The sequence below is a fragment of the Equus caballus genome, chromosome 15 (assembly GCF_041296265.1).
Source record: "Equus caballus isolate H_3958 breed thoroughbred chromosome 15, TB-T2T, whole genome shotgun sequence".
NCBI classification, from domain to species: Eukaryota; Metazoa; Chordata; class Mammalia; order Perissodactyla; family Equidae; genus Equus; species Equus caballus.
The window spans coordinates 66082701-66100109 of record NC_091698.1 but is presented as its reverse complement, the minus strand read 5'-3'; the positions used below and the strand labels follow the sequence as shown (position 1 = coordinate 66100109).

General features: G+C 43.6%; 1 protein-coding gene across 3 annotated transcripts in view; it reads right to left on the bottom strand.

Annotated features, from left to right (window-relative positions):
- Window positions 1-318: 318 nt before the first annotated feature.
- The window catches only part of FSHR (follicle stimulating hormone receptor), a 167321-nt gene continuing 150230 nt past the window's right edge, over window positions 319-17409 (bottom strand). For 2 of the 3 annotated variants that reach the window (XM_005599769.4, XM_023618414.2), the window contains exons 8-9: window positions 6094-6279; window positions 319-1762 (exon numbers count right to left, since the gene is read on the bottom strand). In XM_005599769.4, the coding sequence (XP_005599826.2) occupies window positions 532-1762; window positions 6094-6279 (1417 nt within the window). In that variant the 3' untranslated portion in view covers window positions 319-531. The remainder of the gene's footprint in view (window positions 1763-6093; window positions 6280-17409) is intronic. The other variant, NM_001164013.2, reaches the window with a different exon arrangement.

Sequence of the window (17409 nt, the reverse complement as noted above, 5' to 3'; positions counted from 1 at the left end):
GGAATTCTGGGAAATATAGTTCAGCCATCCAAATTGACACATTACAAAGCCATCAATATATATTTGTTGAATGTGCTCAATAAATATTTGTTGAATGAATATTGTGCTGCTTCTCTTGGAAGTTCTCTGGGAGTCAGAACACCTAATCCTAGCTCTGTCTCTTTCAAGCAGGTTGAACAAGTCATTTAACCCTTTGAGTCTTGGTGTCCTCATCTGAATAACCCCTGTTCTGCCTATTTACTAGGACTTTTATAGGAATCAGTTGAGATCATCTGAACAAAAGCACTTTGAACATTATAAGGCATAAAACAAATGTGATATGGTATTGCATTATTTTAATTACTAATGTTGTTAATAGTTGAGCTTCTTAATCTATCACATAGTTAATATGTGACCAATTTATCTTACAGGTGTGCCAGGAAGATTAAATTAGATGAAGTATATAGAAGCATTCAGTCAGCAATGCCATGGCATATTCTTCAAGGTCAAGACTTTATCATTTAACACTTAGATACATTTGCACGTTGTGTTTTAGTTCTGAGCTAAATGGCTTAGAGGGACAAGTGTGCAATTGGCACCATTGATAACCCTGGGAGTTGGAGGGCAGTGGCCATTCCTTGGATGGGAGATGTGGGCAGTAGATGAAGTTTCTGTCCTATAAGTCTGGGCTTGCATTTCATAGCAGCCAAATTTGCTCAGCAGAATGAAGAAATCCCTGCGGAAGTTCTTGGTGAAGATGGCATAGAGGAAGGGGTTGGCACAGGAGTTGATGGGGTAGAAAAGGACCAGGAGGATCTTTGACTTGGACACAGTGATGAGGGGCACCTTGAGGGAGGCAGAGATGGCAAAGAAGGAGATGGGTGCCATGCAGAGAAAGTCCGTGAAGATGAGGATGGCCATGCGCTTAGCAATCTTGGTGTCACTAGAAGAGGACACAATGTTGGGGTTCCTCACTGTGAGGTAGATGTGAGTGTAGCAGCCACAGATGACTACAAAGGCCAGAACATTGAGCACAAGGAGGGACATAACATACAGCTGTGACAAGGGGCTGTCAATATCCATAGGCAGGCAGATGCTCACCTTCATGTAGGTGCTGATGCCAAAGATGGGAAGGAGGGCAACGGCAAAAGCAAAGATCCAGCCTACCAGCATGACACTGGCAGCATGGCGGAGCTGCACCTTGCATTCCAGCTGCATAGCATGGGTGATGGTATGCCATCTTTCCAGAGTAATGGCTGTCAGAGTATAGACTGAGAGCTCACTGGCAAAGACAGTGAAAAAGCCAGCAGCATCACAGCCTGCTCCAGTTTGCCAGTCAATGGCATAGTTGTGGTACTGGCTTTTGGTGTGGATATCAACTGATGCTATGAGCAACAGGTAGATTCCAATGCAGAGATCGGCAAAGGCCAGGTTGCACATAAGGAACCGGGGAACTGTAAGTTTGTATTGGCTGGTAATCAGGATCACCAGCACTATGATGTTCCCAGTGATGGCTAGGATGCTAATAAACCATATCAAGACTCTGAGAATATCATACCCCATGATATCTTCACATGGATTGAATGCATCTGGCTTGGGGGAGCAAGTCACATCAACGACTTCGTTGCATAAGTCATACTCAAATTCACTGTACATCATGTCAAATCCTTTGGGGTAACTGGACTCATCATCTTCTGCCAAAGAGACTCTCTCACCCCTAGCCTGAGTCATATCAACTTCTTGCCTTAAAATAGATTTGTTGCAAGTTGTCTGAAGCTCAGAGCTAGAAAAATACAAAAAGGAATAGAATCAACATCCTGGATCCAGAATGGCAAATACATTACTGTCTTTGCAAAGGATAAAAATGATGGGGTTTCTACCTGGAATTTTTTTTTCCTTCTAACCATTTGTCTGCCCTTGAGGTTAAGCTCAAGGGTTAATGCTGCTTACTGTAAATGAACAGAACAACTTGTGTGTATATTCCTAGAGTTGGATGGCCCACTGGGGAAACCATCTGGCCACAACCTGAATATGGAGAGGAAGGCGCCTAGGACTAGCTAAGCCTTGCTGCTAAGTGCAAATAATTTACGGACCTGATATCAACTCCACCCTTTCCCATCGCCATCTCCATTCTGCTCTCTCTTAATGTGCCCGAGTAGGATATATCCCCATTCTTCTTCTCCGTACTTCAGCCACTGGAAGATTTGGAATGTTTTCGGATTCAGATGAGAACTTATTTTCTTCTGTTATCTCCATAAGTTAGAGGATCAGAGTCTGTGGTTCATTCTCCGCCACTGTCCCTGGCTCTTTGGTACTCAGGCTCCTGGGAGGTCTGCTAATTTGTCTGAGATGTTACTGAGAGTTCTCTTCTTTATTATCTCACTCCCTAGGGGTCACAATAGGCCTCAGGCATGTAGTTGTCTGTAGGGTAAGCCTGTGTCTCTCATATTAAATAGTTCCCTAGTGAGTGCCCGAAAGAGCAAATGCAGGTTGCGAGGGCGCCTGACTTATTCCAAGAATGTAACTCATCCATTGGGGAGCTGACTCTTTTCGGGCTCATTTTCCAGCCTTGGTTTTTCCTTTAAACCCAAATGTACAAGAGGCCTTGTGATCAGAGTAGAGGTACTTTCAGAAGGGATTTGAATGAAAGCCAGATGATAAATATTCTACTCAGACAGGTGGATAGTGTGTGTAGAGACAGAGAGGGTCATAGTTCTCCTGTGAAGCAAAGGCTCAAGGAATGGAGATCTTTCACACTGGGTCTCTTTTAGGATGAAAAAAACCAAAACTCACACATGTCCCTTCCCTCCTCCCTCCCTGAGGGACTAGCTGACTGTAATGTGAAGTGATTGCATTTTTCTGAAACCTTAACAATCTCATATGGGGGTGGGGAAGTGAGTGTTGAAACCCTTCAAAGATCCCCCATAAGAAGGAGATAGTGGCTGGGGGAGTGGAGGAGGTAAAGATTCGATTTGACACAAAAGGATGGATGCTGGCCACTGTTCCAACACACGTGGACTGACCTTTCCCCGTCACCCTCTATGAGAAGGGGCTTTTAGGGAGAACCCTCTCCTCTCTCTTCTCCCCTCCAGGAAGTGAACTGAATTGTCAGGAGGTCATTTTCCTTTGGCCCAAGGGACTCTCTTTTTGCCAGAGAATGTGTCATCTTTTGTTTTAGAGACCCTTAGGGCTTCTCACATCAGTCACGGGTTGCACTGGGGCTGAACAGTTAACATACTTGCAATAAAAAATGTGCAGAAAATCCTTTGGTTTAGTCAGAGATCTTACAAGAAAGGTGAGGCAAGCTCAGAGATGGGCATAGAGAGGACAAGAGAATCACTCAGTGCTCCTTCATCTAACTCCTGCCTCCTAGACCTTGTTGTTGGATTAGCAGCAGCCCAGTTCTAGGAACACAAAGTAAGTAACCTGGTGCCTGCAGACTGTGATTCGGTTCATTGGAACGGAACTGACTGAACCATCTTGAGGCAGCCCTCACTTCTTGGGGCTCATGTTGCCTTCTGTGAAGATTCTTATTGTTGATACTGCTACCAACATATTTTAAATATTGATGCTTCCCTTTCCTGAAACAGATGTGACCCAATGACATGAGTGGGGGAAAACAGTAAACAATGTCTCTGAAGAAAAAATAGAAGCAAAAATGGAAATGAGGGAAACAAAGTCTTGCCTCTGCAGTACCTTGGCAAATCCTAAGGATCATAAAGAATTTATGATAAAGGATCTGTTTAGAAAGTGGAACTCCTGGACCCCGATAAATCAGTGAACAGATACTTGGAAAGTGCATAGTCGAGTGGCCCAGGGCCTGAGCTTTGAAGACAGATAAGAGGGTTTGGATCTGAGTTTGGTTGGCATTGGTCGAGTTATTTACTGTCTCTGAGCCTCAGTTTCTGCCTCTGTGAGAAGAGAATAAAAATAACGCTATTACCTTTGTGAGAATTAAATGAGACAAAGGTGCAAGGTGTTACAGTGCCTGGCAGGGAGTACTCAGCAAACGTCAGCAATGGGAAGACAGACAATGCAGGTTACTGATGGAGTTCCTGTTGGGGTTTGGGCCCTGCGTGGGTACTTAGATGCGCATGCCACAGTGCCTGAATTTAAAATCTAGCTGTGAAGGGAAACCTAAATACAAGAAAAATTAAATAATAAAACGAGCAAAATAACAACGCAAGCTGAGTATAGAACTACAACAAGGAAATAACTGGTTCAATGAGAGATGAGGGGGGTCGTTAACAAGATCTATCAGTGAGAGTGTAGGAGGGCCACTGGCCAAAACCTCACAGTCACATGGGCAGGACATTTATACTTTGGCATAATTTCCAAATGAGGATTGGAAGAACAATTTTATCGTTCAACTTTAAACTTGAATCTCATTACCAAACCACACCTACTGTGGTATGCAATGAAATGACACCATTTAAAAAATAAATCCTGTGATTATCTTCTGAAAAGCATAACTTTGTCTTGTGTTTGTGTGTGCGAATTTGTTAAATATAAAGCCTGAACACCCACTGTGGTTTTTGTTACCCCGTTTTGGCATGTCCTCCTAGAGGAGGCGTGGGCCTCTCCCTTGCTGCGCCTGACAGGGAGTGATGGTAAGTTACAACAGGGACCTAGAGAGGGTGAGAGCTGCGTGGTCTGGAGGGCTTCAAGTCCTGGGACAATGTAAGGCAGACCTGGAGACCTCTAGTTGGGAGAGCCCTGAGGCTGCATCTACACTTCCAAGGGGTGGCAAGACCAGAGGAGTCTGAGCAACACAGTAAGATAACATGTTCCTGTGGTGTGTTGGTCCTGGGCCAGACAGCACACCACGTGCAGCTCTCACTGTGATCTGAACATCCTTTGAGATTTCTTGTAAAGGGTGTTCAGTTCCAGGGTTTGGGCAGTAAACTGGTATCTTTCTCTCCCTGGCTGGAATAACTCTGGTCTGGAATATCAAAGAGGCATCCTTCTGCCTCAGGCCAAGCCTTTAAGAACTCTAGCCCTCAGGAAGAAATTCCCTGGCCCTTGAGCTAATTTGTGAGGAGTGTCTGATTCTGGATAGTTTCCCAATGATGCATACTAATTCCGAAAAGTAGCTCCTTTTCTGCAAAACCTTCAAATGCGTCTGAGTGTGGGCTCTTAATTACTTTGAAAATATTTTGGGGTGTGTACTGTTTTGTGGTTTTTTGTTTTATTTTGCTTATGGGCAGGTCAATGTAAAAGGTTGAATGATAGCGGAGGCTGTTACACAGCGAACTAATGCCATAGGGAAGCCATATTCATGCTGGGCTCCTGTACAAGAGTGCTGACCTGCTTCATCTGCTTGAGTGTGGATTCTATCACTGAGTCCAGGGGAGGGGAAGAGCTGTGAGAACTCCTGATATCCAATAAATTCTATCTCCAATAGATCCTTTAAATGTCTGGAACATGTGCAATCTCCAAAGTACTCCCTCTCCATTCTCTCTGAATCCTGCGATTACCTCACCTTTGGAACCAATTACTTACTGGGACTTGGCTCTGTCTGGATTACCCTCTTTAACCTGGGCTTTCTCGAACCTTATCAACCTTGAAAGCTAAAGTGAACAGATGTCCCAATCTTTGTCCTCTCTGTGTGCTGCTAAGATCTGAAGATGGATTGGAGAGGCTTAGAGTGGTTGGGATGTGTTGTGGATGTGTGCATCAGCCTCTGGTATTGCATTTATGCTTCTCCCCTCCAAAGTTGACTTTGATGGTCCCTGGGACATTTATGAGGTACAGAGTTTGGGACTTGATGGATAAATTCATATTGGTACAAAGGAAAAAGGGAAAAATATTTATTAAGCCTCAGCTATAAGTCAGGCACTATGGTTGGTATTTTTCACGTCTTTTTCCTCATTTAATGTTTAGTAGGTGGTCTACTGCGTGGGTAGTCCCTCTCCTGTGAGCCCATTTTCATAGAATTAGAAAGCCTCCACAATACTGAAGCTTTGATCTAGAATATGCCTAAGGGCTGTGGTCAGGAAGATCTTTCTACAAGTGGATTCTCTTCAAGCTACAGATATGTAGAAGTTCTGGACCAAGTTCTGCATTGGGGAAATGCCCAAGCGAGGCTCAAGGGATGGATATGAGAAGACTCACGTTTGTCGTCTCCAGTTTGCAAAGGCACAGCAATGGCTGGGGTAGGTGAGGTTGGCCTCCATGAGTACAACAAACTTTTCCAGACTGGGAAGCTTTTTTAAGTTGTAAGTTGACCTGGCCCGCAGCTTCTTAAGATTTTCTAAACCATAGTTAGGCAGGGAATGGATCCTGGTTCCTGAAATATCTCTATAAGGAGAAAAGGTAAACATAACTCATTACTATAGGCCTAAATTTTCTTCTCGGTTGGCAGGCAAAAGAGCAGTGGTGATCTTCTTACATGGGTGAGGAGGGAGGTTCCAATTCATCCAACTCACCTCAGTCAGATCCATATTCGGCTAACAGGACATTTGGTTTGGTAGGAGCCCTGTTCCTTGTGTTGGTGGTAGGAGGACTTAGATAACAGGCCACTCTGAGTCCCGGAGACACTTGCATCCTGGCTGATCTGGGGCTTAACTGTAGTCACGTCCCCTTCTACAGTCTATCTATAGAATAGATCCCCACTAACTTACATAGGACTGAGGGATTGAGACTAATTCCTCCCTACCATATAACCAATTATAAAAATATTTCTGATGAGCTGTGATGAAATCTCTGACCAAATTTCAGAGAAGGGTGAAAAGAGAACACACCATAAGGGGATGAAGAGTCTTGCGGGCAACAGAGACAGCCTCAGAACAAAGTCAAAGTGGTGATATAGAGTGATGGTTATGAGCATGGCATCTGCAGCCAGACTTGCCTGCATATGTACCCTGCCCCTCTACCTGTTAGATTTGTGACCTTGGTCAGGTTATGTCACTTCTCTGTGTGTCAGTTTCCTCAGCTGTAAAATAGGAATGATGATTATCACCTACCTCAGAGGGTTGTTATGAGAATTAAATGAGTTAAAGTACATAGAGAACTTCCTGGCCCACAGACAGCACTTAATGACTGGCAGCTATTGTTAGTAAATGTCACACACAAACACACACACACACACACACACACACACACACACAGGCAGTTCTTGCTTTGTAGGAGAGTCTCTGCCTGGGTGAACTAGCAGAGGTCTACATGGAAGCCAACATAAATAGACAATTTAACCAGGTCCCTATCCCTGGAGGGTGCCGAAGTCCCATCCTTTCTAGCAGCAACACCAGTGACATGGATGCTTTTCTGGCAGCTCTGTTGGCAGCTGGAACCCACAAAAGAACCAAGACCAGCTGGTGGGAGAAAGGAGATTTAAATGGTACCAGCTTAGACCTGTTTGGGGCCAGCAGGTTGGCTATGAATGAATGTTTCTGATGGGGGTGGTAGCAAGTGATGAGCAGGAAGGATTCATTTCAGCACCTTTGGGGACCCTTGGATATAGTTGGGGAAGGAGAATGTTTTAATGTTTGCATTTAGTATAAGTCAAAGCAGTGGGCACTTGGAGCAATGAAACTTGGGGGTGTGCATATATATTTGTTACTCCATACGTTCTTGTGATCTGGTGAAAATTATTCTCAATACCTGTTTTCATTGTCATTCATTCTCTTGCTCAAAAATTTAGAATGCTTCCTATCGTCCAGTGAAACCAACCCCAACTGCTGCGCTATTTGTTACCTCCCTTTCCCAATCAAACTTCTTATACTAGTTGTTCATACTTGATGTCACTATTTCCTCATTTTACAGTGAAACCTAATTTCTTCCCAACCCCTTGAAAAACAATACTCACTGGGGTCGCATCTTAGTTCAAACCTTCTTGATATCTCAATTACATTACCTAGGTAAAACACTCCTCCTTTTTGAGATACACTCTTTCTTGGCATCACATTCTCTCCTATTTCTTCTGACATCATCTTTGACTTTTTTCTGATTATGTTTTCTTTCTCCTCTCTCTCTCCTTTAAATTTTGGAGTTCCTCCAAACTTAGGCCCCCTTCTGACTGTACATAATCTTCCCAGGTGATCTTACTCACTTCCTTGGTTTCAGATACCAGGTATAGGCTGATGGCTTCCAAATGTATATCACAGTTCAGACCCTACTTCTGAACCCCAGGCCCAGATAATCAGTTGTCCATCGGACCCCACCAGGAAAGCTGGTGATATAACTTAGTCTGAGTCTGAAGGCCCAAGAACCAGGAGCTCCGATGTCCAAGGCCAGGAGAAGATGGATATCCCAAATCAAGAAAAAGCAAGCAAATCTGCCTTTCTTCTGCCTTTTTGTTCTGTTTGGGCCCTCAACTGATTGGATGATATCCCCCTACATTGGGGAGGGTGAGTCGTCTTTACTCAGTCTACTGATTCAAATGTTAATTTCTTCTGGAAACACTCTCACAGACATGCCCAGAAATAATGGTTTACTAGCTACCTGGGCATCCCTTAGCCCAGCCAAGTTGACACAGGAAATTAATGATCATGACCATCTATCTCTCCAATGCAGTCTTTACACTGCAGATTGGGTGGTATTTTAAAAATGCCAATCAGATTGTGATTTGCCTGCTTAAAAGTCTTCAGTGATTCCCCATTGTACTTTCAAGGAAGTACAAAGCACTGGATGGCCAGTTATTTGCCTGGTTTCTCTCTCATCCATTCTGTGCCCTTCCCTGTGTTCTGCCTCCCTATTGCAGGAGGAATGGCGCCTGTGGCTTCCATTTCCCAGGTACCACCTTGTCAATCAGTTTTCAGTTGGGTTCAGCAAATGGCCATGTGGGAGATTGGAGGGTGGGAGGAAGGATAAGTTAGGGCATTTCTCACCCTTCCTCTGCCTCAGGCAATAGCTCCTCTGTGACTCCAGCTGTCATTGGACAGATCTGCTGAAGATCCAGCTTCTACCAGTTGCCCTAGTTACTGTGCTGCAGTAAAACCACATGCTTGCTTGCTCCTCAAGTCCTAGTCTTAGTAGTGGTTACCTACCATTGCTAATCTCTGGACTGCTAATTGCCCCTTGCCATTTGGGCAAATTTACATTTTCAGAGCTAATGGTTACCTTTATATAATACTTATATATGTTTCACTTAGTCTCCTCCTTGTTAGATGTCAAGTAGATCAAATTTGTCAATACTGGTGTCCAAATAGTTCTGTAGGCCTACCGATCTTTTGCTTGCTTGTTCTATCACTACTGAGAGAAGTGCATTACAATAGCCAACCATGATTTTGGATTTGTATACTACTACTTTTAGTTTTGTCAATTTTTGTTTGACATATTTTTGACAGTTTTTTTGGTACATAAAAATTTTGAATTTTCATATCTTTCTGCTGACTGTCTTTATATCTAGTAATATTTGTCTCCTAACTCTTTGGAAGTTTCTTCTTTGCTGGTTCCTCCCTGACCTCCAGCTGTTGGAGTACCCATGGGCTCAATGCCGAGACTTCTTTTCTCCATTTTCACTTACTCTATAGGCGAACTCACCCAGTCTTATGACTTAAGCACCATTTATATCCTGATGGCACCCCAATTTTTATCTCTAGGTTGTTCTTCTCTCCTGAACTCCAGACTCTTATATTCAATTGCCTCCTTTTAATTTCTACCTGGCTGTCTAATAGGCAAGTCAAGCTTTGGATGTTGATAATTGAGCTCCTGATCTTCTCTGAAAACCTGCTTCACTTTAAGCCTTTCCAGTTGTTCATGCAAAAACTTTGAAGTCATCCTTGACTCTTCTCTTTCTCTCACACCCCATATATAAACCCTCAGCAAAATATCTTGACTTTGTCTTCCACATATATCTGGAATTTAACTACTTCTCATGACATTCATTGCTACACCACAGGGTAAAATTTCTGGTGTTCCAAAGTCTCTTTTCTAGTTCTCTCCTGTGTATTATAATTCTTTGGAGCTGGGCTCCCTGGAGCTAAGAGTCTGCTCCGTGAACCTTTGTCCCTGTGATGCTCTTCGCTCTTTGCTGCTGGATGATCCATCTGTCCTAGCCTGCTCTCCACTTGCACTTTCCATTGTCCCAGAGCCTCCCAAGGTTTTTCTCTGCCCTAGAAAATCTCTCCTGTTTCTCTCTTCAGGCATTGCTCTCTGACCAGTTCTGCTATTGACACTCACTCTGGTCTCTCTGATCAAGTTCTTGTTTCGTCTGGCATTTGGGCTCCTCTTTTTTTCCTCAAATGTGGAAGGGAGCAAAGACTACCTGTTTTGTCTAAAGCAGTTCAAGGTTCCCCCTCCCTGCGTGAGGAATTAGATGAAAGCATGAAGACCTTCAGGAACAGTTTAAACCAGGGCAATGATTACTGGCCGTGAACATTTTTCATATTTTTAAAAGGAAGCGATAAAAAATACAAGACTATTTTTTCTTAGTTATGCCTTCTCCCCTTTGAGTTTAGAATATTATAAAATCATATTAATTAAAGATTGTCAAAGATAAACAAACTTTTATATTCCATGCAATGCTATCCCATTATCTCATATACTCCATGGTGGATTAAAGATGAGTGCAAATTCTTTACACTCTTTCCATAGAGGAAAAGTTTGCCATTCTGTTGAATTCAGGCTAAACTGTGATGTTTTAGGACTATAATAGAGTAAGATAAAAGTGTTGATATACAAGTTCTGGACCTGCCTTTAAGAGCACTGGCAGCTTCTAAATAGGTCTTATAGGGCCCTAGGTGCCATGAAAAGAACTCTGAATACCCTGAGACTGCTGTGCTGGGAGAAGTCTAAGCCATGTGGAGGGATCCTGGAGGATAGGATACTGTGGCTGTGTGTTTGTGTGTGGATAGAGAGATGCACCAAGGAGCACAGGTGCACCAGATATGTGAGTGAAAGGAACAACTTGGAAGTAGATCCCCCAGACCCAGCCACCTGAGCTGACCTCACATGGATCAGAGACAAGCCACCCAAATTTCTGAAACACAAAATTGTGAACAAGATGGAATGAATGTTTTAAGCCACTAAGTTTTAGGATAATTCTATGCAGCAATAGAGAACCAAAAGAGACTCTCCTTGAAGACTCTATGACTCCATCATCTCTGACAGTTGTAGAGGTATTTTTCCTTGAAAGCCATTAAGAGTACATTAGCATTATTTTCTATATATTTGCTGCCTCTCTCACCACTCACTGTCTTTTGCTTTATATACTAACTTCCTGTATTTGCATTTTCTCTCTCCTTGAGAGCTGAGGGCTCCTTGCCTTCTCAGCAGTGCCTTTCACATAGTAAGCACCAAGAAAATTGTTGCTTTGGTTGAAGATATGCTGGGGAGTGACACTGAAGAAAGATTGTGAAAGGGAGTAGACAGATCACCCCAGCCAACTGTGATGTCCTCTGACCTCCGCCAGTTACAAAGAGTTTTGTACCTTGTGTTATCTGTTCTGTTTCATATTCTACTTTTCATGTATATTTGTTTTGTCTCCTCAGCTAGATCTCAGATGCTCTGAGAGCAGGGATTATTAAGATACTTTTGTGTTGTACATGGTATCTGGCACGGGGCTGGCCTCATGAAATCTTCTCAGTAGATAGTTGTCTGATTAGCAGAGATGCCTCAGCATCCTAATAAAAATAAGAAGCTGGAGTAGGTCTTACAGGAGAGAGATTCTAAAGGGAGAAGGATGCAAGGTAGACTGCGAGAGGAAATCTAGATTTAACGGGATCTCAGCAACAGGGTCCTTTTGCAGCAGGCAATTACATGTGATGGACAGTATCAAAGGCACCAAGGAAGGGAGTGACCTTGTGCAAAGTTTACAAGGAGCTAGATGTATATTAGAGAATAAGCAGAATAATGTGTTGGGTGGGTTGACCTGAAGGTGCTCCAGTGCCTAGGTGTTAGACGGGGAAGCCTGCTGGGGAAGCTTTGGTGTCTGTCTGCCCAGTGTTTGCAGCTAGCTTGTATTTCAGATGCCTCCTTATCACAGCTGCAAAATATGTGAGCTGCTGTCATTAGTTCTAGGTGGCTTTGTGGCTGTGAGACTAAGGCATCTTGTCAGTGTCCTAGGATCCAGATCTTCTGCTAGTAGATGTTCAAAGGAGGGAGTGATTTGGAGGAGAGAGACTCAGAGTCACTTACAGTTCAGTAAAGCAAAATCTTTAGCAAAAGTGGTTCCTGGGTGATGGGGAAATAAAAGTGTTTGTACAAGTGTTTGCTTATAGCTTACTGGATACTTGCTGGAGTGAGCAAACATGAAAACTATCAAGACTTCCAGATTTGGGGCTAGCAGAAAAATGTTTCTCTGGTATCTCCATAGATGAAGAAAAATCCATAGAAATTTATTTCGGGGCAAAGAGAACAATAGATACTGTTCAGCGTGGTTTTGAGACTTAACTATAAACATTCCCGCTTTTGCTCTCTGTTCCCCTAAAATGCACACACACACACACACACACATACACACATACACATACACATACACATACACATACACATACACACATCTATTCTCTGGCTGCAATCCTTCCACAAGGCCTGGAAATCTAATGTTAGACTTTAATTCCTTTGTAAAAGCACTTTCCACTCAGAATGCAAATATCCCTGGGCGAGAAAAAGATAAGACATTATCGGTTATTCTCATCTTCATGGAAGGAGGTTATTGTGACTATGGGCTAAAGGTGGGCTTGGAGAGAATCCCACAACACAAAGCATGGCAGTGAGGGGTTTTCAGGAGTGTTATTCTTGACAACAGTATTTTGAGGAATAAAGGGAAACCATGGGATGGGATTACATCTCTGAGCCTTGAAAGCCAGGCAGAAGAGTTTAGAATTTTTATGAGCAGGAGAATGACTTATTGAAAGCTGTGCTTTTGTAAGATTTGTCTTGAGAACCTTGAGGCTTGCCCATAGAGGGTGCTCTTAAATACTTGTTAAATGAACTGGAAGGAGAAAGGATTGAAGGGTAGGAGGGGATGTAGGGGCTATGGCAGAAATTCACACAAAAGATAAGAGCTCTCTTCCCCACACTCTGTCACTTCATCTGTTAAAAAAGAAAAACAAGTCACTGAGTCACATGACAGATTTGTTGGGCATCTGCTCTGTTACTGGAGCCTCCTGTGATAATTTCTGTAGAGTTTATTGTTCTGGTCAGTAACATTTGTCCCTCCACCAGAATGAGATACTTTAAGGCAGGTGCTGTTTTTAAATCTCTCTATCCTTTACACCTGGCATAGTACCACATAGTATGTGGTCAACCCACATCTACTAAATGTATGACATGAAGACCTAATACGCTCAGTGAACACTTGAGAATGTTTACTTTATTCCTGTTGTCATTCGCTGGTGGTCTGGACAAGGGGGAAGAGGTAGTCGTGGGATGACGTTTCTAATCCTTGTCTTTCGGGCTCTTCTAACGCCTGCAGTCTTCCATTTTAAAATGTCACTTTGGTTACCGTTTCAGCACATGCTGTATTCTGGTGGCGACTGGTTTTGAGAATTTAAATCCTCAAAAGTACCAACAGGAGACAACATGCGATGATGGCTGGTGCTGAAGAGATTTAGTAATCCTAAATTGTTTCAACAGTGTTTGGATTTTTGATTTTGAGGTACAACGTGGAAAGGGAGAAGCAGTCAGTAACAAGATGCTGAGTCAGGAGAGGTAGGAGTTAAATTGTGCTCTGCGCCCCATTTAATGAAATGTGTTGTAGCCAGTGCCACAAATTTGATTTGAACAATTTCTATTTTTCCCAGCAAAGATGTTATTACAGGTCAATCATTTCCATAAGTGAGAGCATATTTCTGGTGTATCCTACACTGACAGATGGCTAGAAGACCTCTCTTTCATGATCCCAGGCAGAATAAAAAGGCAATTTACTATCTATAGGACTGTGGGTACACTGGTAATGGAAGAGAATCATTCTTATACAAATAACTCAGTGTTTGAATCTGAGCTATAGCCAAATCAATTTGATAAACCATCAGAATATGATTGTACTGGCTCCAGACTGCAAAGGCAATGCATTACATTTTTCCCCACAGGAAACTATTTCCCAAGGAAACAACAATTGCTCGATTGCTTAAAAGAAAATAACTTGAGTTCAGATTATCGGTGAAAACTGAAGATGGCGACTGATGTTCAAGGTCAAGACTCATGAGGGAGAAATCAGGATGCTAGGCTGCTCCTCCGAAACTCGTGGAGCTTGTCTGCATGCCCCTGGCTTTCTCTGCATCTATTTCTCTTTGTGATGGAGCATCTCACCCTTGCACCCTCAGGTGTTCAGAGGCTCCCTGCTTTTCACTCAACTAAAAATTTTGCCTTCAGGAAAGAAGTTATCGTTGGTTTGGGTGTCCTCCCCTTAGCTCCCTTAGAATCCCTTGCATGTATCTACAGGGAACCTGCAGTTCCCATGTTCTGCATGGGTTTCCTATCCAGGAGGAAGATTCACCACTGTTAACTCTTGGAGGAGATATTCTGGAGAGAGGGTGAGGCTTCCCGACTCCTAGCATTAGTTCTAGGGCAGTAATTCTCAGTGTGCTTTCTGGACCAGCAACATCAGCTTCACCTGGGAAGTTAGAGATGCAGGTTCTCAGGCTCACCCTGACCTGCTGAATCAAGAACTCTCAGGGGTGGGGGGTGGGATTGGCAATCTAGGGTTTTACAAGCATGCCAGATGATTCTGATGCATGATCATTTAGAACTACTGCTTGAGGACAGCTGAGAACCATTCGCAGCTGGAGTGGCTCATAGCTGAGCTCCAAGATTTGGCTCCTCTCCAGGGGTAGCCTGCACCCAGTGACTGGATGAAAGGCCTGGCCTCTTGCCTTAATTCAGTACAACTTTGAAGGGCCATCTTAACTCTAGAGCTCCCTGTGGGATCCGCTGAGGCTTCTGTTGCAGATGCATTGCAGTTCTACTTCCCTCTTTGTCTGATTCTGCTTCCATCCAGTACTCCCCACATACCCCCAGAGCACTCCCCAGGAAACCTCCTGCATGAAATATCCATATCACAGTCTTATCTGCGGGGAGGGGAATCTGACCCAAGGCCAGTCACAGCCCTAGCCTGAGCAGCATCTACTATGGGCTGAGCAGTCTGTGCACACTCCTTCTCCCACCCATTAACCCACCGCCTCTGGGGTGTGCTGGATCCTCTGCACACACCTAAACAAGTAGCTCTCAGGCCAGGGTTTAGATGGGGTTGGTGCATCAGGTTGCGGGAGATGGGATAGGCCATAGAATCCCAGGTCAGTGAGATGAGAGGCTGGAAAGACATTTGTGACCTGACCCGAAAGCCCAAGAAAGGGAGGTTTGATGTTAAGGTAATCAATCCTCTTGCCCTGGAGGTGGGGAGAAGGAGGCTGGCAATTATAGGCTGGGCTTTCATCCAGGATCTGGCACATATATCCTGATGCATTGAGATGAAAAGATGTAGGAATGTATTATCACTCTCTGCCCTTCTAAGTCATGGCAGTGTTTCATAATTCCTTTGGATTTTTCTGTAAATTTTATTTACTTTATTCTGGCCAGATATGTTCCTGTGGTAAAACGGGTGAAAAATGGGCCTGTAACTTGAGGATCTTGCAGAACTGCTTGTAATGGTGACATCCCTCTTCCTGCTGGCATTCACGGCGGGGCTGGCTGGAGGATTTGTTTGTGTTCTCTGTTAGACACTCTGATGATACACATTGCGCAGCACCTCGGCGTGCTCATGCAACTGCAGGAGACGTTCTTCTGTGCTGGCTGTACATACCATTCACTGGTGTTCTTTGCTGGGAGTCTGGTGTTGATAATTATCTCCCCATCTATTTTAGCTCACAGCCAATTGCAGGGGACCTTATTGAATAAGTTTTAGATGTTTGATTAGACATATTGATGTACTTTAGGCAACGTGATATGGTGGGAATACATGGAATGGAGGCAGGAGATCGAGTTTCTGGTCCAGTTCTGCCCCTTATGATGGCAGTGTGATCTTTGAGCAGGTCGCTTCCCATTTCTGGCTCTGGTTTCCTCAGGGGCTTAGTAAGCTAGTTGGGGGGTCCTGTCCAACTTGAACCTTTTCTGTAGCAGACAATGGTTAAAGTGCTGTGATTTAACAGTGTACCTGGTACAGGTCACATATGGAAACCTACCTACCCCATAGCGGATACGTTCTGCTGTAATAGGTAGAGGTGCCTGTTTAGGAACATTCAAAACCCTTAGGACTTTTAGCGAAGCAAGCTGACAAGCTGCTCTTCTTGTGGTCAATGACATCGAAAGCACTTTCTCTAAGTCCATTTGACTCCCAAGTACTCTGAGAATAGGGAGTATTGACTAAGCATTACACGTTCTAAGTACTTTGTATATTAGAACACGTGGACTGCATGCCGGACACTCTCCGTTTGTGACGCCCGAGTCCTACTTGGTACTTCACAGCACACATCATGACCTGATACATTACGTTGTATATTTAGTTATTGTCTGACTCCCCCTTATGAGAATATAAGCTTTCTGTGAGGAAGAATTTTCTTTTGTTCTCTGCAATATATATAGTGTGAGGCACAGGGCTGGTACTTAAAATCTATCTGTTCAATGAGTGAATATATAAATAAACACACTTTCATACATATATAATAATATTAAGGTTCAAACAGTATTAGGAAATAGGTACTATTGTTTTTGCCATGTTTTAGGTGAGGAAACTGAAGCTTAGAGAGGTAAAGGAACTGGTTTTAATCTGAGGTAGTCTGTCTGGCATCTCTGCTTAATTATGCTGACACTTCCTTCTTTTGCATATATTGCCTATCTCAAGCCAGGCATTCTGGAATAATCTTTGAACCTCTTTCTTCAAAGAGGCAGAGTCCCATATATGAGTCACAGTGCACCCTTTATCAATAATAACCATTGATGGAGTTTCTGCTCTACCATACAGGGTCTAGTTCTGGACATACGTAGGTTCCAGCCTGAAGGAAGATATAAGGTTTTTGGAAGGTGAAAGTGATGTTGATAGATGGTAGGTAGGTAGGTAGATAACCACATGTGGTAGCCGATACTGACTGCCAAATAAGAGGTGCAGGCTAGTGGCTCCCAAATACCCGAACTGACCTTCGGCAGGCTATAGAAATGTCATCTAGTAAGCTGTATGTTTATCTATTTCTTTGCTCACTATTTCTTCTCGTGTCTGACTCCTTCCTTCTGGGTTCCTTTCTTACAATCCTGCACTACATTCATCAGTAGATGTCGTTGGTCTTCTTAGAGCCCAGCAAAACATATTTTTAAAAAGCTTTTTCAGATTTGGGCCCCTGTACCCATAAAGGCCATGGGAGTCACAGGAGGAAGAATTCACTGTTGGCTGAGGTGGTTAGGAAAGAGGCGGGAGTGAGAATGACTTTGTGGAAGGACAGGAGCAGAGGAGAAGAGAATAGGGGAAAGTCACTCCTGGAGGGGAGAAATGGAGATGAGGAAGGAACAACAGGAGGAGAGGTGCTGATGCAGCGCTATGAGATGCTGAATGCAACC